The following is a 22,005-nucleotide window of genomic DNA, read 5'->3' on the forward strand; positions in this document are numbered from 1 at the left end:
TATAGCCCACGAAGATCTTAATGATACTTTTTTTATCTGTAGGAAAGAGGTCTCCGTCCCAATGGCTGCAGGAGCTGTTGCAGCAGCATGGTGTGGGCTTCCTCATCTTCAGGCTGGAGGGTGGAGGGCTGCTGTCCCAGCCCACCCTCAGGCACCTGGCCGGCCCCTTCACCGTCAGGGCCGCGCTGCAGTGGATGGACCTGCTGCTGGCCGCCCTCGACTGCTACAACACCTTCATTGGCCTACACATCATCAAGCCCCAGCAGATACTAGGTGAGCAAACTCACTAGTGAACCACGCTCATATGATGAGTGACCTTGCCTGAGACATGAGGACTCGCCTTTAGCTCAGAGGGCTAACAAAGTAGTGTGACGCACAGGAGATATCTGGGTTTGAATCCAATATGGTCACACTTGCATTTCGGTCACACAAGTTTTTTCTTTATTCGAAGGCTCTGATGAGAAATCCAGCTTTTTGAATGCCTTGGGGTTCTTCCTTGCTGAACTGGCCACCAAGGAGCTGGAGGCAGCAGAGGGCTGTTTCAGAGCAGGCCAGAGAATCTCCCTCTTCAGTCCCAGAGAGAGAGACCAGTACAACTATAGCAAGTGCACCATCATCGTACGACTCATGGAGTTTGCCACGGTGGTACTGGTCAAATGCCAACAGGACTTTTGGAAGGTGAAGGCTTACTTTGGCTTTGTAGATATTTAGGGGCTCCTCGTTTCTGTGCTAGTGTCCAACAAGACAACACTCCCAGTACTTCCTGGGAAATGTATGTACATAACTTCTAAATCACTAACAATTCCCCCGTGCAATCACAAGCTGCATGTATTCTTTGGGGGAGGATGAAATGTCAGAAACATTTTAGATGTTTTATCATTTAAATGCCCACTGTCTCGCTGTATTGTTGATTACGTATGGTACCATGGGTGTCCGTTTGCTGTCTTCTGGAAACTTGCAAGATAATTTACTTGTAGAAATAAAATGATAAATACCTGTTTTAACCCTGTCGCTAGCTACTGGAGAAGGATCTGTTTGACTCTGCCTTTTTGGAGCTGGTGGCACTGACGCTGTGTGAGCCCTCGTCTATCGGCTTCAACATGGCTGACCTGGAGGTGATGAAGCGCCTGCCAGAGGTGTGTGTTCCCCTGCTGAAGGCCCTGCTGGTCTCACCCTACAGAGAGGACCTGGAGGACAGCCTCAGGAAGAGGATATCCCAGCAAAGGTCTGTATGGTGTTGATTAGTCCTCTGTTTAGGTTAAGATCAGTTCAGGCCCAGTCCCAAACCAACCCCTAGCCCATCGTCATTTCTAAATACCCCTTAAAACATGTTCGGTAGACAACTGTGGGCTTTATAGGAGTTCCAACGTGAGAGCACAGAGCAAATCATAGTGTAGGAATGATGATTAGTAATGGGTTTATGTTGTCTTCAGCGTGGAGGACTTGTGTAGAGTGGACCTTTACAATCCAGACACTCGTACCAGCCATGCCAAAATGGAGATGCTTCTCTCTGCCTGCAAACAGATTCACAAAGCAGGCTTCCTCAGCTCCCTTCTGCACAGCCAGGTACGCTCTTTCTTTCTCTCTCTCTCTCTATCTTTCTTTCATTCTTTATTTTTTTCTTTCTCTCCTTACCCCCATCTTACTGATATACCTGATGCTGCTGAAACATTTGGGCCCAGCTTTACTAAGGCCAGAGTTCAATTGTTGTGTCTTATAGTGCACAAAAAGTACATGTTACACACCTTCCCTCCTGTTGAAATCTCTTCAATATGTGACTGTTCTCTCTGCTGTGTGTTAAAGGATCCCAGTTACGCACAGTCCCTGGAATCCGAACTCCTCCTGGCGGTATACAAAGGCATCGCCCCCGGAGAGGAGAGGAAGGCCCTCCCTTCCATGGACGTGAGCAGCAGGAGGTTAGCCGACGGACTGGTGCAGCTGGCCTTCTCCCTTGGTGGACAGGTTGGAACCACCTAGCCTACTCCAGTCTTTCCCCTAGATTATTTTACAAGCGGGGTGAAAAGGCCAACAGTGCAACATCCAGGCACTCTGGCAATTTGCTACTTACATGGCAGGCTTCTGTTTCTTTTTAATATTTTTGTAAACAAACAATGTATAGCTTCCAAATATGTTTGATTGTATTCATAGCTCCAGCTATGAGTGGTCACAGATTGCGGCTTGACTCATCAAGTACTTCATCAAACTCCATCTCTGCTGCACTAACCTGTTTGTGTTCTGTCGTCTTTCTGGCAGAGTGAGCAGTTGGTAGAGCTGCTTTTGAACACCATCATGCTGTCCGTGCCTCTGGCGGGCAGCCGCAAGCAGAACTTCCTCAGCTTCTCTCACGGAGAGTACTTCTACAGCCTCTTCCAGATGACGCTCAATGCAGAGCTGCTCAGCAACCTGGACACCACCGTACCGCTGCTCATGACAGCTGCCACCCAAAACCCTAGCATGGTGAGCAGTAGTGGTCTCATCTAACAGATTATTTAGAATCAAAGAAAATTGACAAAGTATCTCTCTCTCTCTCTCTAAGCAAGAAGTGTTGTGGGGCAGCAGGTAGACTAGATGAAATAATCTGCCGATGTGCCCTTGAGCAAGGCACTTCACCCTAATTGCTCCTGTAAGTCACTCTGGATAAGAGCGTCTGCTAAATGACTAAAATGTAAAACATTTACATGTCTTTGGTGTCCTTGCAACAGGTGAGCGTGCTGCTGAACGGCATGCTGGACCACAGTTTCAGGGAGCGCTCGGTGAGGAAGAGCCAGGGCAGCCGGCTAGTGGAGCGGATACTGCAGAGGTGGGAGCAGCTCAGGCCATGGTGGGGCACCAACGCCTCCACGTCAGAAAGTAAAACCGCCACCCTCACATTGCTCTCCAAGGTTCTACAGGTGCAGCATAGCCAGATATAGGCTTCTTTTCATCTTTTAAACATGTTTTCATTGTAATATTGGACCCAGGTTTTAGCTTGGACCCAGGTTTTAGCTTGTGTTTAGCCCATATGAGTTTATCTAACTGTGCATTCTAACTCTATGCATATCTAACTCTGTGCAGATTGATTCGTCTGTGTGCTCCAATGCCAGCCACCAAGCTTTCCAACTGGTGTTCTCTACGTTCACTACTCTCATCGTTGACATGGCCCTGCCGTTGAATCTCAAGGTAAAGCATTAAGGTCGTTTTTAATCAGTTTAATCTTCCTGATTTTGTTTCTTGGTACCTAAAATGTTGGGTTTTTTAAGCCCTATTTTACAAGGTATGTTGACTGAAAACCGAGTTGCTGGGGAGGGGAGAAGGGTCATTTGGTAGCTGTGGATAATTAACTGTCTGTGGTATCATGGACGTCCAGGTTGGGAACATAAGCCACACCACAATACTAAATCCTTAATCTTGTCGACAAGTGCCATGGGATTGGCTCATAGTCATGGAAAACTGTCTTACCTTTAGTCAAGGGAAGAGGAAAAATGTTAATCGGTATTTTGAGTGAACTATCCTTTTAACCCCACCACTCTTCAGAGCCAGGCCCTGATCATGCTGCCGTTCTTCACCACCCTGCCGGAGGAGCCCCTGGCCCAGCTGCAGACGGCCCTGGAGGCCCTGGTGGCATCCCACCTCCCCATGCAGTCAGACGAGTTCCCTCGCGGCTCCCTGCACCGCAACAACTACATGGACTGTCTTCGAAAGGTAAGGACAACAAGATCTGGGTTCAAAAATACTATTTAGGGTATTTCAATTACTTTCAAAGACATTTGGAAGTAAGTATTTCATATTTTTTTGGTTGAAAATACAAGTAGTTGAATATTGGAATGTATTTGGAAATACACTTGGAAGTTATTTGAAATACTCAAATACACTCCCATGCATTTAACCTAGGTATTTGAAAATAGTATTTAAAATAAGTGTTATAGGAATTATTTTAAAATACTTTCAAATACATCCAATAGAAGTAGTTGATTCGGACACATTATTTGAACATACTCAAATACACAGAAAATAATCATTTAAATAACAAATACTCAAATACACATGTATTTGAACTCTGGTCTTCCGTCAACTTTAATGGTAAGTCCCTGCAACATTGTTCTTACACCAGTCCACTTTAAATCCGTAAGGGGGTGTGAAAGTGGACACTTTGGGAGAATCAGCACTCAACCAGTAGTGTTCTGATGGCTCAGTTGGTCTGAGCATAGTGCTTGCAACACCCGGGTTCTGGGTTTTTATTCCCGCCACATATATTTAATGATATCTTGAATTATTCTTGTACATTATCATGAATGTCATGTCATTGCAAGTGGGCCGTATCACTCCTTTTCAGTTTTTGGATGCCCTAGAACTCTCTCAAAGTCCTCTTCTGCTGAAATTGATGGCCGGAGTTCTGTGCCGTGATACAAAGCACATTATGGAGGATTTGTTCCAAACGTGTTTCCAAAGGATTGCTAGACGGTGAGTGAGGCACTTATTTCCCCCACCGTGTTTAGATCAGTGTTGATTCCTCCAAGTATAAGGTGGATTGAAAACTGTTATGTGTGTGAGCAGGTCCAGCGGTGAGCAGCTGCTCTGCGTCGTGTACAAGACCATCCAGCAGGGCGACGTGCCCGTCCCCTCCATGCTCCAAGCCATGCTGGAGAGAGTGCTGTTACCATTAGCTTCTTACTGCAGCCCAAAAGCCCTGGCTGAATTCTTCAGCGCTAATGTCTCTGACATCATGGCGGCGCTGCTCGCTCGCTTCACCAAGGTCTGTTGGTTGCTTTCTTGTTATCTGTATTTAATATTCTGCAATGTTTTACCGTGGTGGAATTGAATATTATTATTATTTTTTCCTTAGTGACAAGTGTAGAGAGGGTTTTGTGGAATCTACAAGGCTCACAGCTTTAATCTGTTATATTGCGGGGCATGTGTGCTTTACTGAAAAAGTCAGAAAACCTTTTAAAATAACATAGAGAACTTTGTGTTTTGGTGTAGATCTGCTGTCACGTGTAAGGCTTGAAATGTTATTTGACTTAGCCTAATTAGAAAATGTATTTTATTTTTGCAGATAAACTTAATTCTAACTGAGCTTTTCTCATGTTCTTGTAGCGTTTTAAAAACACTTTAACCAGTTTTAAAATTTCCTGACTTTTTTCAGTCCAACGAAGCGGCTTATGAGGCCCAGTTGATTAAGAAGAACGGCTGCTACAAGCTGATGGAGTTGCTCTACTCTCGTCTGCCTAAAGAGGAGGTTTACTCCAAAGACTCCCAGATCAACCAGGCCTACTGTGGAACCACAGTTAAAACAGAGGGCAACGAGCTGTCAAAGACTCTCATCAAGTAAGTCCACTGACAAGTTGCATCTCTTTAAAGGTGCCATCCATACAATTTTCCTATATAGCCATCCATTAAATATATATATGCTAACTGTCAAGGGGTTTAAAAAATGGTACTCAATGAATTTCTCCAGTTGTCTAGTTTAATCTGTTTGAGTGGCTAAATCCAGTTGTAATTTCCCTTTTAGGTCATGCTTCGAAGCCTTCACGGAGAACATGACAGGAGAGACTCAGCTCCTGGAGATCAGGAGGCAGTACCATTGTGCTGGGTATAACTGTGCCATCGCAGTCATCAGCTGTAGCTTCAACGAGACCAAGTTCTACCAAGGCTTCCTCTTCACAGAGAAACCTGAGAAGGTGATACAGAGGAGCCTGGTCCCAGACCTGTTTGTGCTGTTGTTATGTGAATTATTTAACAAACTATTTCAGTGTCTCTGTGCGTCTCCCAAAATCAAGAAACGGACAGAGTCCCGGTCTGCATAGTCAGAGATGTTTATTCATTGAGAATTCTGCCATCACAATTTCAGAGTCCATCTTTTATACTCACACGTCATACAAAAATCCCCTTTAGGCAGGCTGTAGTTTTCCACTTTATAATTGCTCTCCTGACCATCAGTTCACACACACACTTTCTTATCATAGCCTACTCCCTGCATTCCTCAGTTATCGCCGTTCTCACAATATTCTGCACCATGTTTCATACTCCTTAAAAAGCCTAACAGTTTCTCTCCTCCCTAAATTGGGAGGCCTCTTTATCTTGGTTTCTCAGTTGTCTGTAGACAGTTCTCCTTGTCCTTTGTTGTCTGGTCTAACTCTTACTCACATTGCTAAATAGTAGCTCAATGTCATAGTCTTTACTGGTCCTACACTCACACATTCTAGCACATTTCACACAGTTTCAGGGTGTAATAATTAGTCATTAATAATTATTCTATCAATCCACCCTTTGACTAAATATTACACACACTCACAAAATATATGTTGTTATAGAAATGAATCACACACATTGAAGCATATAAGTTGATTTGTATATAAATACATAAAAAATTGTCTCATTCAATACAGGTTCATCAGGGTTACCCCATGATTAAAAGCGTTACGTTACTCTTTAGCAATGGTACCTAACCTGTTTACCCACTATCTGGAAACAACAGTCTAAGCCTATAGTGAAGAACATTTGCTTCATCACATCCTGCAACATCGGTTAACTAGTACATCATACTTAAAACAAGACTTTAATACACAAAAGATCATTACAATAACTTTTAAACTAGAGATTTATAGTTCTAGGAAAACATCCAGTCTCAACTATCTGAATCGTCGTCATCCTCCACCAAGCCTGGTGGGTCATATTCTTCATTCCTTAGGTCGGAGTCCGGGATTGGGCCGTATCTCACCATCTGCTGTGATACTGCCTGCTCCAACGCCTTGCTCACCAACCCTCGGACACAGGGAATAAGCATACCCATAGATGCGATTGCCGCGCCTAAAATAGTTACAACAATAGTTTTCCATTTACCAAACATGTTATCAAACCAACCAGTCATTGATGTATTCACCCCCCAGTTCTCAGCCCATTCTTTTCTTAATGCAGTGAGACCTGCCAGTGCTCCAGTTACTGTACCATCTGAGGCTGTATTGTTGGGGATAAACATACAACAATGACCTCCCACCATCTTGCCAATCCGCCTTTCTCTGCTAAAAGCATTTCGAGAACCAAACTATTCTGCAGGTCATGAGTGAGGTGGCGGATAGTTGGCCTGAGATTCTCTTCACTGCATCCCTTGTCTAATTAACGAACCTTTGTAGATGTAATTAATCCAGTCAACATTTTTATCAATTGTAACCCACCAGAAAAACTTTGTTGTAAACCCTTCTCCAATTTGATCTGTGATTCGCATTACTTTGGTGTCTGTAACATTGATAATCTCTGGGGTTCATGGTGAATTGGGGTGCCTTAGTATTATCCTTTTTAACAGTAGTTATTTTAATATCAGAACAATTAGGTGAGGTTTGGTTTGATCCCAAATCTATCACACGAGAACATGGTCTGAGGCATAGGTGCAGTTAGAAGGGTTGGCCTACCTGTTGAACAGGCATAACAATTAGTTTGACCCAACACCCTAGCTGTGTAGTTCATCCACCTTACCCAGAAGTTCTCATTTGAAATTCCTTCTACTTCTCCTTGGTTCATTTCCTGCAAGAGGAAATATTCTACCCTTGGTGGTTTAGTGCTATTTAGGATTCCTTCTGAGGGCCTTCCAAGGGGTATTAGACTAGTTTTTGGTACCTCTGGTGATAACATTAGATCTACCTGCTGTTCTGTCTCGGAGGTGGAAGATTAATTTCTCTCCTGAAAAATGAGCCTCACACATGTATTTGCCCCAACATCATCTACACAGACCCAATAGTTCCTTGCTTATCATCTTGCATAATTGACTTTACCGTTATCACTAGTTCCGTTTGACATTTATCATGGTTTTTTTAAATTCCCCATCGGTGTACTGCTTCCATTCCATTCTCATAGCATGTTCCCCAGGTATGTTCAAACACCCTTGCACAAGGACATGAGTGTTCCCCAGTGCAAATGTATTTACCATACCTTCTAGGACCTAACTTTCTTGTACACGCCCCCTTCTTACCAAAGCCCCCAAAACCTCCTATCTCTTCATGGGAGAAGTCGAATGGTATCTTGAATCCCCCATCTTGTCCTAAACTGACTTTAACTATTAAAATAATCATTCCCCCAATAGTCTTTCTTGGTTTCAGTATTTCTACAAGATCGAATCAGTGCATCATTTCCCTGTTTAGGTTGACCTGGATTAATCCATAATATGGTTAACATGATGATGCAGCTCAGAGTCCCCCAAAATCCCAAAAACCACCATCCCAGTCCTGTCCCTGACCCACCTGCCTGGTACTTCCCCATACCCACACCTCTATAAACACCCCACAGTGATGAAAGGTCGGGGTAGGGTTTCTTCGTTAACAGAGTTTACCCCCGAACCCTAGTGGGTCAGCTCTTCTCTTTAACTCTGTGTGTGTTCAACCGTGTTGGTATGTGGGCCTACCTTTTTGCAGTGGGTAACGTGGACCCAAGTGGCTCTCTCAGCTATTCTTATAGCAAAGGCAGTTACCAATAGGACATGGTATGGTCCCTCCCAGCGTGACTGCTTTCTATCCTTTTTCCTCAACGATTGGATCCACACCCAGTCTCCAGGTTATATGCTATGAATCACCTTCTCCTTTAATTCTTCAATTTTCTCATGTGTTCTGCTAGTATATTCTCTAGTTCTATGTCTACCTGTTCTGGTCCTGCCAACTGTGGCATTCTGTAAGGTCTTCCAAACACTTTCTCAAAGGGGGATAACCCATCTTTATCTGGGGTTACTCTAAATGTCTTCCCTTCACTCTGTGATAACTCTATAAAATCAATTTCCAATTGCTGGAAGGGGTACTTAGCCGGAGGATACTCACCCTGAGGTGCCCTTTGTCTGCCCTGGTGATTATTTTGAGCACAGATAACACATCTTTATTTTTTTATAATTAGTCATCCCATATCCAACAAAGTGTTGTCTAATCTGCTCTACCATCCATCCCTCCCGTTGACCCATGGCTCTGCCCGTGTGTCAATATTGCAGCATATCTAAACAGTAATTTCGGGAGAATTGGTAAGCAATCTTTGACCCATATTCCTTCCTTATTTACTGTGCCTTGCTTCACCCATCTGTGAACTTCCTTAATTGGGGCCCAACTGTAGCTCTCTATAAGTAGATCTCTATCTATCGAAACTTCCTCTTTTGACAGCTGACTGGGACCAGAGAAGTGTTTTAACCCTGCTGACATTTGATAATACCTCAACTTACTTCTATCCCGTAAAAGTAATCCAAGATTAGTACAATTTACTAGCAACAGGTATCCCTCATTCAGGGAGGGCTCTCTCTCTCTTCTGTTATTTTATGGTTCGAATCATATATATTATTACCAAATTCTAAATTTCTTCACACTTTTCACAGTACTATAAATTACCCTCAACTTGGTAAAATAAACTATCTTAAAGTCCTCCTTTCATGCCTTTTAGAATTTACCAGTGTGGATGATCAATTAACACCAGAAAGTCAAAACAGAGTTCAGAGGCAATTGAAATCATTCAACGAACTGTTCCATCCCATAGTATACTAAACATTACCATCATTCTAAATATTTCATAAATGTTCCTTATCCTAAGTGTTCATTAAGTCCTCATGACATTTATTCTCATAATAAATCATGTATACCCTAAACTCAGTCAAAACAGAAAAACTCCATAAAATTCACTGTGTGTGCTCCTTTAAGACTTATCACCTTTGACCTGTTGAAAACCCCCTAAAATCAAAATAACAAGGCTTTAAAAACATCATACTACGTGTGTTGTTTTTTATTTGAAAACCCCAATTAAAAAACAACAAACCAAAATAGCTAGGTCATGAGGACTCCTGATTTCTCTCTTCCCCTTCTGCCTACAGTTTCTTAACTGGTGCCCTTTCCTTGCACAGTAACTACACGGTTCCTCACATTCTCTAGCAAAATGTCCCGTTTTGTCACAATTGTAACACTTCCACTCACTCCTGTCTCCACTATTACCGTTTCCTTCTTGTCTGTCTTTGCTACCATAACCTCTCTTCTCTCCTGGGTATTGACTAATAGTCTCCCTGTTTACACTCATGGACTTTGGAGAATTCGGCATGTCTGTGATAATATTCTCTCAGATTATCACAGAGTTGTGCCAACTTATCTCCATAAGCCCCTCCTTCTGCCCACTCTAGAACCGGCGCATTCCCATCTCCGGGAACCCAGTTTCCTCTCACTGCCGCCCAGTCCTTTAACACTATCTGTCTGACTGCCCTCTCTAGTTCCCCTGTATTCAGCTTAAAGCTGGCGGTCAGCCCTTCCGTATCTCTTCTGAACTGGTGTACCCCCGTCTTAGGGTGGGGTATCCCTTCCACTGCTCTCACTACATCTCTCTGCTTCGTTTACTAAATCCTGGCATTAGTAAATTCAATCCACACACCACCAAAAACGAATAACATATTTGCATACACATAACTAGAAAGCTTGAATGTAATGCCATTCTTGCTTAAACAATGCAATTCAACATTTCTCATCACCCAATTTCTATTACTTTTTTTTCACACAGGAAACCCTGTACAATCTCTATCCTCTATTGCTGACTTTCCATCTAACATTACTTTTCAACATTTCTCAAATCTAATTACCTCTGTTATCAACTAAAATTATAGCCACCTCTTATGAAACCCCCAATCTGTCATTGTTTAGAATACAGCAGAAATAGGTAACTGTCATTTCTAAGTAGGCTACAAATAACACCAAACACATGCCGTAGTCGACCAGCATATATTGAATGTATCTCCATAGTATTCATATCCAATGTAGTGATTGACATTCCTTAAAGGAAACCCTATACTGGCTTTGTACAATATTATATTAATTATGTCTCACCCATGACGTATGTCTACGTTTGGGTGAGCAAGTTAATATATAATTATTATTCCAATTATTATTTTATGAAGTCTCTAGCCTCTCATTCAACACAAATCCCCATCATCAAATATACTCCCAGCAGAACTGAAAAAAAAAAAAACAGACTGTGATTTCTAGGACACTGCCCCTTTGTTTCTGGCCTCACTATCTCCCCGAGAGTTGGCACTCCCTTAAGGTCTCTCTTACTCCTCTTTCTCTCCCCCAATCTGCTCTTGGTAAACTGCATACTTTTTTAACCTCAATCAGTCTTGCTGTGCTTTTCTCCACCCTATCAAAGTATTTTTAATGGTCCTGCTTATCTCTGGTCTCATTCCACTGAGGAACGTTATATTTTTAATTTCTGATGGTAGGGCGTATAATTCCCCTGTCTCTGGTCTGGCTCGGGTATGCCACTGTTTGCGTTAAACACATCTTTAAGCCTCTCTAAGTACTGGCTGACAGTCTCACTATCCTCTTGTTTACACTCATGTACTTTAGAGAAGTCTGCATGACGATGGTAATGTTCTCTGAGGCTATTACACAATTCAGTTATTTTCCCAACATACTCTCTGTGATCGGCCCATGGCAAAAGTGCCCTCTGGGCATCCCCTGAAACTCACTGCCCTCTAACATCTAAGGTTGCTGGGGCCCCTTCATCCCCTGCCAATAGATTAGGTAAGGCTATCAGTGGGTACTGGCCCCCTCCTACTCTCTCATCTCCTGACTCATACTGACTCCCTCCTGAGCTTAGCTCTGAATCCTCCTGTTCGTCTCTTTTCTGTTTCTTTAGATCATTACCACAATTTACATGCATTTGTTTAATCATGGATTCCAGTTTAATTACATCAAGTCGCCCAGTAAAGCCATTTTTTTTTCTCCATTTTTTTTCAATTAGGTCCACATTTCCTTTGTCTCCAATTTCCATGTATTTCTCGTCTCCAGTAAATTCTGGGACCTCTTGTGAGGATTTGCCTCCCATGGCTGGTACTGTTAAAAATCCCTTAGCCACCTCTTTCTATATAACAAGTTATTCAAAACAGTTTCACACAACAATTGGAATCACCCCTTCCTGTATATGTAGTCTTGACTAGTTCCCCAGAATTATCTCATACCGTTACGGAGGAATTTATCCCCTCAAATGTAATGTTGACAATTCCATCAGTCTCATACAACAGAAATGGGTTCTCCCTCTCCTAGTGATCTTAACCGACCAAATGTACTCAATTATATTAACCCTCTTTTCACTTCACACCCCTCCCTGTATTTCTTTATCCCAGATTATTTGTTGAACATTACTGTTCTATAATCTACTACAGGTTCTCTGAATGCAGGGTAGTTTCTTTTGGTAATGGCCTATTACCGTGAGTTGTTACGGACCCACCAACCTTAAATTGGCTACAACCTTAAATCGGCTACCGGCTACAACCTTAAATTGGCTACCTTAAAATGGCTACGCATTGATCAATTTGCTACTTTAAATTATGACGTTACCCTCAGTCAATATTTTAGCAAGTTCTCAAATCAATTTCACCAAGTAATGAATAAAGACTACTGACCTTATCCTTGCAGCCGAGATTCAATGTAGGTTTGGATTCCGTCACCGTCTCTGTCATTAATCAGGTGTCCTCTGGCCTGTCTTAACCCTTAATGTCAAAGGGCAGGACTTTCTATTTACGAATGTATCATTCGCCCGTCGATGGTTTTCAGAGTTATCTGGAATGACAGAGGCAGGTATTGGATTCCGGCTCAGAAGGACCAAGCTGTTATGTGAATTATTTAACAAACTATTTCAGTGTCTCTGTGCGTCTCCCAAAATCAAGAAACGGACAGAGTCCCGGTCTGCATAGTCAGAGATGTTTATTCATTGAGAATTCTGCCATCACAATTTCAGAGTCCATCTTTTATACTCACACGTCATACAAAAATCCCCTTTAGGCAGGCTGTAGTTTTCCACTTTATAATTGCTCTCCTGACCATCAGTTCTCACACACACTTTCTTATCATAGCCTACTCCCTGCATTCCTCAGTTATAGCCGTTCTCACAATATTCTGCACCATGTTTCATACTCCTTAAAAAGCCTAACAGTTTCTCTCCTCCCTAAATTGGGAGGCCTCTTTATCTTGGTTTCTCAGTTGTCTGTAGACAGTTCTCCTTGTCCTTTGTTGTCTGGTCTAACTCTTACTCACATTGCTAAATAGTAGCTCAATGTCATAGTCTTTACTGGTCCTACACTCACACATTCTAGCACATTTCACACAGTTTCAGGGTGTAATAATTAGTCATTAATAATTATTCTATCAGCTGTATAGCCAACTCATATGGTCATTGTCATGCCATACTAAAGGGTTCATTCAACCAAACTGTGTTGCAGATTTTATCCAGCAATAAGGCCCGAGGGCGGGGGTGTGGTATATGGCCAATATACCACGGATAAGGGCTGTTCTTAAGTACGACGCAACGCAGAGTGCCTGGATACAGCCCTTAGCCGTGGTGTATTGGCCATATACCACAAACCCCTGAGGTGCCTTATTGCTATTATAAACTGGTATATCAGACCGTATACCACGGCTTTCAGCCAGTTTATATTATGTATAAAAGTAGCAGGCTCATCTCACATGATCAATTCTACAATACAAATCAATAATGTTTTTTCTTCTGTTCTTTCCCCCAGAATCAATTCATATTTGAGAATCTCATTGATACCCAAAGGACGTACAGATTCCCTATTGAAATCGAGGTATATTGTTTTATTTTATTTTTCCACTGATGAGATGATATCAGTGAACAATCGGAGTAATGTCAGTAATCTGAGCATAGCCTTCTCATTCTCCCTATAGGTTCCTATGGAGAGGAAGAAGAAATACCTCATGATTCGGAAAGAAGTGATCGAGGAGAACGGAGGTAGGATGAATCTGCATCTCCACCTGATATCCAGTTGGGATTCCTCAGTATACTTCACGTTACGTTGTTGGAAGTAATAATTGTCTCTATTTAACCTTCTATCTGTGTTGTCTCTTCCCGTCAGAGGAGCCAATCTACCTCTCCTCCCAGTCCTACATGGCTGACAGCAGTCTGAGTGAGGAGATGAGTCAGTTTGACTTCTCAACCGGAGTCCAGAGCTTCTCCTACAATTCCCAGAATCCTGCAGGGCAAAATCGCACCGTCAGGAAGAGGGTCAGTCCGACCGCTGTCTCTCTCCATGCACCAGTGTTGCTTTTACATGGGTTAGAGCGTATTTGTGGGAGGGACTCTTGTCCCATCCCCAAACAGGCCCCTTACCTTAACCTGTCTTAGAAAAATAATACACATTGCATAAGAACATATACAATATTGAAGATATCCTAAAGGTATACTGAGTCAAGGTGGAAGCACCTTTAGCAGAATGAACAGCTGTGTGTCTCTTTGGATATAAATATACACAGAGAGCCTACAAACTCTCATTTGCACTTGTATATTTTTATTGGGATATGCTTGACTGTTTCTGGAATTACCTCAGGAGCGAGCGGAGACCATTTCGGCTCCGGAGGAGACTGCAGACCTGGAGATGGATGAACTGAACCAACACGAGTGCATGGCGGCCATGACGTCTCTGGTGGGCCACATGCAGAGGAACAACATCACTCCCAGAGTTGAACAGGTCTGCTCCATTCCACTGCTCCATTCCACACAGACCACTTAGCCCCTAAACCCCAGGGACTCTTGTAGATCTGAGAGGATTTGATAGATATAAGCATTATTATGGCTTAATCTTGCCTTCTGGTTGGCTGAGTGGAAATTTTGCAATATTGATTCCACCTATCCAGTCTTCATCAGATCTACAGGGAGTAGGGGCTAGGGGTGGATTTGGAATTCTGCACAAGTCTGTCTACTGCGGTTGGAGAAAGGTTGATAGTATAGTTTTGTGATTGGGACCCATTCCAACATGTTGTCTTGTCTTCTGTGTGGTCTAGGGAAGCATACCCAGTGAACTCCCACCCTGGATGAAGTTCCTGCAAGGAAAGTTGGCCAATCCAGCCACACCACTAAATATCCGACTTTTCATCACAAAGCTGATAATCAACACAGAGGAGGTGAGGCCACCCATCCATCTATCCATTCTCTAACAATATCTGACAACAGTATATTTTTCCCTGAGTATACCCTTCATCGTTCCTGTTTTTCCCATTTGTATTTCAAAGATTGGCAGGTATGGTTCCACCATACTGTTGTTGATATTTCTGATGGTCTTGACGCTGTTGTTCTGCAGGTTTTCCGTCCGTACGCCAGGCTGTGGCTGGGGCCGCTCCTACAGCTGGTGGTCTCTGGGAACAACGGGGGTGAAGGGATCCACTTCATGGTGGTAGACGTGGTGGTCACAGTGCTCTCCTGGATAGGCCTGGCCACCCCCAAGGTTCTTAACCATTTCTTCCTCTCACCCCTTTTCTCATTGAGGTACACTATATATACAAAAGTATGTGGACATACTTCAAATGAGTGGATTTGGTTATTTCAGCCACACACTTTGCTGACGGGTGTATAAAATCGAGCACACAGCCATGCAATCTTCATAGAAAAACATTACTGAAGAGCTCAGTGACTTTCAACGTTGCACCGTCATAGGATGCCACCTTTCCGACAAGTCAGTTCGTCAAATTTCTGCCCTGCTAGAGCTGCCCCGGTATGTGCTGTTATTGTGAAGTGGAACGTCTAGGAGCAATAACGGCTCAGCTGCGAAGTAGTAGGCCACACAAGCTCACAGAATGGGACCGCCGAGTGCTGATGCGCGTTCGGTGTATAAATGGTCTGTCCTCGGTTGCATCACTCACTACCGAGTACCAAACTGCCTCTGGAAGCAACGTCAGCACAATAACTGTTTGTCTAGAGCTTCATGAAATGGGTTTCCATGGCCGAGCAGCCGCACACAAGCCTAAGGTCACCATGCACAATGCCAAGCATCGGCTGGAGTGGTGTAAAGCTCGCCGCCATTGGACTCTGGAGCAGTGGAAATGCGTTCTCTGGAGTGGTGAATCACGCGCCACCATCTGGCAGTCCGATGGACGAATCTGGGTTTGGCGGATGCCAGGAGAACGCTACCTGCCTGAATGCGTAGTGCCAACTGTAAAGTTTGGTGGAGGAGGAATATTGGTCTGCGGCTGTTTTTCATTGTTCAGGCTAGGCCCCTTAGTTCCAGTGAAGGGAAATCTTAACACTACAGCATACAATGACATTCTAGACGATTCTATGCTTCCAACTTTGTGGCAACAGTTTGGGGAAAGCCCTTTCCTGTTTCAGCATGACAATGCCCCCATGCACAAAGCGAGGTCCGTACAGAAATGGTTTGTCGAGATCGATGTGGAAGAACTAAACTGCCCTGCACAGAGCACGAACACCTTTGGGATGAATTGGAATGCTGATTGCGAGCCAGTCCTAATCGCCCAACCTCAGTATCCAACCTCACTAATGCTCTTGTGGCTGAATGGAAGCAAGTCTCTGCAGCAATGTTCCAACATCTAGTGGAAAGCCTTCCCAGAAGAGTGGAGGCTTTTATAGCAGCAAAGGGGGGGACCAACTGATGATTTAGGCAGGGTAGTTGTCCCCCCCCCCACCCCCTCCCATATAGGGCCTATAGGGGAAATATTGCAATAGTCTTTTTTTTTTCTTTTTTTTATCCCAGGGCAACACCAGAGACAAAGTCCTGGCCAATCGTCTGCTGGAGTTCCTGATGAGGAACAGCTTCCACCCCAAGAGGCCTGTCTTCAGACACAACCTGGAGATCATTCGCACTGTGGTGGAGTGCTGGAAGGACTGTCTGGACGTGCCCTACAAGTGAGAATAACCCTAATACAAGCATTTCATTTCCCGTACCACTGATTTCCCCAAGCTTTTGAAAACTTCCCCAAAAATGTGAACTATCTCTTTAATATCAACATGCGTCCTCTTTCTTCTTTGTTGCGCAGCCTGATCTACGAGCGTTTCTGCGGCACAGACCTAAACAGTAAAGATAACTCCGTAGGACTCCAGCTGCTGGGCATCGTTCTGGCCAACAACCTCCCTGCCTACGACGCCAGGAAGTGTGATATCGAGTACGACAGGTAAATGGGCAACCTGTGTGTCTGTCGCGAAAGTAATATAATACATCAGCTGATTAGATAGATGATGATGAGCATGATTGTGGTTATGATGATGATGATGGTTGTGATCATTATGATGACGAGGAAGACGATGATTGTCATTATTATTATGACGGTGATAATTGTGGTTATGATGAAGAAGGTTGTTATTATGATGGTGGTGGTGATGATGATAATTGTCGTTATTATGATGCGGATGATGAAGGTGATTGTCGTTATTATGATGATGATGACTATTAGTATTATTAGTAGTAGTATTATGGTATTATTTATCGTATTATTGTTGACCTTATTTGACCCATTTTACCTGGTAAACATGATTTGAGAACCCATTCCTCCATTGTGAGTGTTGCATTGAATGAGGGTTCTGAGTGTTTCAGTGAATAAGGCCTGACTATGTGAAATGTGTTGCAGGTATATCCAGTCCCTGACCAACAACCTGGCCTTCACCAGATATAAGGAGGTCTACTCTGCAGCTGCTGAGATCATCGGTCTTATCTTGAAGAACATGACTGAAAAGGACAGTGTATGTAAACTTGTCATCTTGATAATCCTAAACCCAAATGATGGACTTCATTTACTATTTATTTGAACATGATTCAACGTGTTCGTTCTTTCTTTCAGCAACCTGATGCATCGCTGCTCAGTCTCACTGTAAATAAATTAACAGATCTGAAGAAAAAAGACCTGGATGACAAATTCATTATCTGCTTGAGCAAAGTTTCCAAGCACTTTCCTCCCGTTATGGACCGGTGAGAGTAGTCTTTTTTTAAATATTTTAACTTCCTGAAACTCTGGTCAACTTTTAAGGTAAATCTAGTAAGCTAGTTCAGCCCAAGTCCATCAGTGCCTTAGGCGCAAAAACTGAATTAAAGAATTTAGCCAATTCTCTGGATACAAAAAATTAACTGGCTAAAAGTGAAGCTGCACTCCTTCACTATCATACATTTCCAATTTACTTGGGTAATGCTCCTTTTGTTTGGAAATGGCAAGGATTACAAATATTTGTGGATAAACATCAGGTCAGCTTGATTAGAACGGATTCTGGAGGAAGACTTCCTGGCATGTTTGCTCTAATCAAATCTGGGCACAATTTTCAAATGGAGCTACCCACTTATTTTGATGCACAAAGCTACTTTCTGAATACACAAAGCAGCTTTTATGAGAGTTTGTAAGTAAACATTTCGCTGTACTGTTTACACCTATTGGATCCTGTTCACGTGACAAATAAACTTTGATTTTGATTTGACTTACAATAATGTGTGTGCGCACACACCTGTGTCTATATATTAGGTTTGTCAACGTAGTCTCCTACCTGCTGCCGAAGCTGCATGGCATGTTGAAGACCCACTGTCTGGAGTGTGTGTTCAGCCGGGCCGACGTCATCCCAGACATCTACCTGCTGCTGAAGACCAAGGGATTCACCCAGATCATGGCCCACAGGTTTGCCCCCTACACATGGACTAAAAAGCATGCTGAATTGGAGAATCTCCAGTGTAATTGCTTTTTAGTCCAGGACTATGCTTAATCAGTGTCACACATAAACTCCGGTAGAAACCACTTGACGTTGTTGCCGCTCTCCTAGGGATGAGGCGAGGCAGAGAGTGTGTCTGGACATCATCCACAAGATCCTGGCCAGGCTGAAGCCAGTGGAGCTCCACGAGGTCCTGGGAGCCGTCACAGCATTCATCTCCCACCCCTCCCCGGCCTGCAGAGAGAGGATGTACGACATCCTCATGTGGATTCAGGATAACTACAGGTTGGTATGGTGCTCATTTTAGGACAACCTCAGTCCAATCGCCATGCCTCACCCTCACACATAACGACAGGTTGGCTCCTATTTGGGCCCCCACCACTATGCCCCTATAATTGCTCTAATGTTGATGCTCTGGAAAGTAAGGATGGAATGATTGTGAAAGGATAACGACATCATTTGTTTTCAGTGATGCAGTGAGTCAGTCTGACAGTGTCTCGGTGGAAGTGTTCAACGAGGCAAAGGAAACCCTTCTTCAGGGACTTACCGATAGAAACCAAGGGCTGCAGTAAGTACTTATCTTATATGTGGCATAAAAGTAATTTTTCACAAAGTACTGTCTGTAGCATTCTGCCTCCTCTCTCTGCAGGCTGTACGTGCGTAACTTCTGGAGCCACGAGAAGCGCCTGCCCAAAGCCACCCTGGAGCGCATGCTGGCGTTGCTGCACTCTCTATACTCTAGTCGCATCGAGGAACACTTTCTCAGTCTGGCCACCAACCTGCTCCTGGAGATGACCAGTCAGAGTCCCGACTACACACGCAACATGTTTGAGTACCCACTGTCCGAGTGCAAGTTCCAGGTCAGGAGACTGTGACCACCGTAGAAATCAAATGATTCTTTCTCGATTATTCTTTCTCGATTGTTATTTTTAGAACATTCTATTTCAATGTTGTGACTAATATAGGCTTCAAGACTTCAGCCTGCAACGAATGCACATTTTGATTGATGTACTTTAACAAAACAATGTGACACAAGTACATTCAAATGTATCTTTTCAGTTTATTAGATTTAAATGTGAATTCCACACATGGTCACAAAAGACAAACATCTACTACTGTGGGGAAATCTGCAATAGGACTGTAGAGCAAAGTGTTTTGATTACATTTAATCTCTCTTAAAGGACTATGTGATTGATTCGAACTGGCGTCTCAGGAGCACCGTCCTAACCCCGATGTTTGTGGAGACTCAAGCCACGCAGGGCCCGGAGAGCTCCACGTCTCAACCAGGGTCCGTGAGGAACCAGCTCCGAGCAACACAAGGCTCACTGGAGTTCAGCCAGACTCTCGCTCCAGGTACGTACCTTTTCCTTCAAAAGCCTTTGAAACTGAGATATTCAATTGGTTGGGGTATGGGTGTGAATTAGCTATGGCTATCCAGCTGTAACTAACTAATTGTTAGCTATACATTTGAGTTTACTCTTTGATAGCCTTTAGCATATTTATGTTTTTTTGTAGTTAAGTGTTTTCTATATTGTCTTGTTTCCCTGTATTTCAGGCGGGCGCACCGTCTATAACTGGTTGACCGGCAGCAGCGTGGACACCCTGGCTGAGTTCTCGCTGTCCTCTGAGTCCCTTTCCTCTCTACTGGTGTTCGACAAGAAGAAGCCAGCTGCTTGGAGGCCCACCGGGGAAGGCTTTGGCACCAGGCGCCTCACCTCGCCTTCTGACGAGGGTGACAGCCGCAGCAAAGGCCAGTCTCTCAGTTTCATACCACCATTTTGATGTTATTCCTTTTCTTTAACAATGATAACACAATAGTCTCAGAATGAACATGGACCAGGACATGTCCGATAAGAAACATTTCAGAATGAACATGGACCAGGACATGTCCGATAAGAAACATTTCAGAATGAACATGGACCAGGACATGTCCGATAAGAAACATTTCAGAATGAACATGGACCAGGACATGTCCGATAAGAAACATTTCAGAATGAACATGGACCAGGACATGTCCAATAAGAAATATAAATATTTTAGTTTTCATTGCAAAGAAAAACTATTTTTTCCAAATGTTTTCCGTTGCTTGCACTTATGGATACTATATGTCTATCAGCTGTTAATGTCCTGTTTCTCTGCTTCTCTTCAACAGCTCAGAGTGAGCAACGCGCCGACATCCTGAGGCTGAGGAGACGCTTCCTCAAGGACCAAGAGAAAGTCCGCTTGGGCTTCGCCAAGAAGGAAATACGCCACCAGAGACAGGAGAAGGTAAGCGTCAAGAAAGCCCCTGTGATATTTTTTTTAGAGTGAAGTGGTTATACACGGAGTGTACAAAACACTAGGAACACCTTCCTAATAGTGAGTTGCACCCCCCCCCCTTTTGCCCTCAATTCGTCGGGGCATGGACTCTACAAGGTGTCAAATGTTCCACAGGGATGCTGGCCCATGTTAACTCCAATGCTTCCCACAGTTGTGTGAAGTTGGCTGGATGTCCTTTGGGTGATGGACCATTCTTGATACACACGGGAAACTGTTGAGCATGAAAAACCCTGCAGCATTGCAGTTCTTGACACACTCAAACTGGTGCGCCTGACACCTACTACCATACCCTGTTCAAAGGCACTTCAATCTTTTGTCTTGCCCATTCACCCTCTGAATGGTACACACACAATCCATGTCTCAATTGCCTCAAGGCTTAAAAATCATTTATTTAACTGTTCCCTTCGTCTACACTAAGTGGATTTACCAGTTGACCTCAATAAGGGATCATAGCTTTCACCTGGTCAGTCTGTCATGGAAAGAGCAGGTATTCCTAATGTTTTGTCCGCTCAGTGTAGGTCAAATCCATATTTGTTCTGTATTTGTAGCTATCTGCGCTTTGTTCTTTTTTCTCTTGAGTTGTTGCGGCCATTTTGTCTTACCTTAAACTGGCGGGTTATGTGTTAACCTAGGACAAGATGGCCGACCAGAGGCTAAGAAAGGAGGCCCAGGTCACTCTGTACCGCAGCTACAGATCAGGAGACTTGCCTGATATCCAGATCCAGCACAGTAGCCTCATCGCTCCCCTGCAGGCTCTGGCACAGGTCTGTCCCACCTCTGGATGGCCACCCCACTGTTACTTAACTTAACTTTAATTTACTATACTCACTTTACTTTTGTTTAATATTTCACTTTGGATAAAAAGTGGTGCTCTGTGTTGTGGGAGAGCAGAAAACACATTTCCATCATCAGTGCTGGACTCATAAAGTTCTATTCTAACTGTCTTTCCTCAGAGAGATCCCTCTCTGGCCAAGCAGCTGTTCAGCTCTCTGTTTGCTGGTGTCCTGCAAGAAATGGAAGGTGGGGAGAAGTCTAATGAGGAGAAGAAGATGATCAAGGAGAAGCTACTGGGGGATATGAACGGGTTCCTAAGCAACAGTACCCTTTACTTCCCTGCTTTTGTTGCATGTGTACAGGTTCGAGACTTCTCACATTTTGACACTGTGTGTAGAGGGGTTGGGTCAGTTATTTCAGTTCAGTTATTTTAGTATTATTTTGGAATGTTCCTCATATGCTGGCATCTGCATTTGTAACACTTGCATCTTTGCCATCTCTGCTATG

General features: G+C 43.6%; 1 protein-coding gene across 1 annotated transcript in view; it reads left to right on the forward strand.

Annotated features, from left to right (window-relative positions):
• Window positions 1-22,005, forward strand: part of prkdc (protein kinase, DNA-activated, catalytic subunit) — a 50,427-nt gene that overhangs the window by 13,916 nt on the left and 14,506 nt on the right. The window contains exons 31-62 of the mRNA XM_041861830.2: window positions 43-273; window positions 452-678; window positions 1,017-1,225; window positions 1,434-1,566; window positions 1,804-1,962; window positions 2,254-2,457; window positions 2,703-2,891; window positions 3,055-3,159; window positions 3,514-3,681; window positions 4,313-4,440; window positions 4,534-4,732; window positions 5,123-5,304; window positions 5,489-5,657; window positions 13,493-13,558; window positions 13,659-13,722; window positions 13,847-13,995; window positions 14,318-14,458; window positions 14,772-14,891; window positions 15,068-15,211; window positions 16,475-16,626; window positions 16,758-16,892; window positions 17,346-17,457; window positions 17,556-17,683; window positions 18,225-18,374; window positions 18,517-18,690; window positions 18,875-18,973; window positions 19,055-19,265; window positions 19,587-19,758; window positions 19,961-20,155; window positions 20,558-20,673; window positions 21,357-21,488; window positions 21,678-21,860. Coding sequence (XP_041717764.2) covers window positions 43-273; window positions 452-678; window positions 1,017-1,225; window positions 1,434-1,566; window positions 1,804-1,962; window positions 2,254-2,457; window positions 2,703-2,891; window positions 3,055-3,159; window positions 3,514-3,681; window positions 4,313-4,440; window positions 4,534-4,732; window positions 5,123-5,304; window positions 5,489-5,657; window positions 13,493-13,558; window positions 13,659-13,722; window positions 13,847-13,995; window positions 14,318-14,458; window positions 14,772-14,891; window positions 15,068-15,211; window positions 16,475-16,626; window positions 16,758-16,892; window positions 17,346-17,457; window positions 17,556-17,683; window positions 18,225-18,374; window positions 18,517-18,690; window positions 18,875-18,973; window positions 19,055-19,265; window positions 19,587-19,758; window positions 19,961-20,155; window positions 20,558-20,673; window positions 21,357-21,488; window positions 21,678-21,860 — 4,946 coding nt within the window. The remainder of the gene's footprint in view (window positions 1-42; window positions 274-451; window positions 679-1,016; window positions 1,226-1,433; window positions 1,567-1,803; window positions 1,963-2,253; window positions 2,458-2,702; window positions 2,892-3,054; window positions 3,160-3,513; window positions 3,682-4,312; window positions 4,441-4,533; window positions 4,733-5,122; window positions 5,305-5,488; window positions 5,658-13,492; window positions 13,559-13,658; window positions 13,723-13,846; window positions 13,996-14,317; window positions 14,459-14,771; window positions 14,892-15,067; window positions 15,212-16,474; window positions 16,627-16,757; window positions 16,893-17,345; window positions 17,458-17,555; window positions 17,684-18,224; window positions 18,375-18,516; window positions 18,691-18,874; window positions 18,974-19,054; window positions 19,266-19,586; window positions 19,759-19,960; window positions 20,156-20,557; window positions 20,674-21,356; window positions 21,489-21,677; window positions 21,861-22,005) is intronic.

The sequence above is a fragment of the Coregonus clupeaformis genome, chromosome 34, assembly GCF_020615455.1.
Source record: "Coregonus clupeaformis isolate EN_2021a chromosome 34, ASM2061545v1, whole genome shotgun sequence".
Classification (NCBI taxonomy): Eukaryota; Metazoa; Chordata; class Actinopteri; order Salmoniformes; family Salmonidae; genus Coregonus; species Coregonus clupeaformis.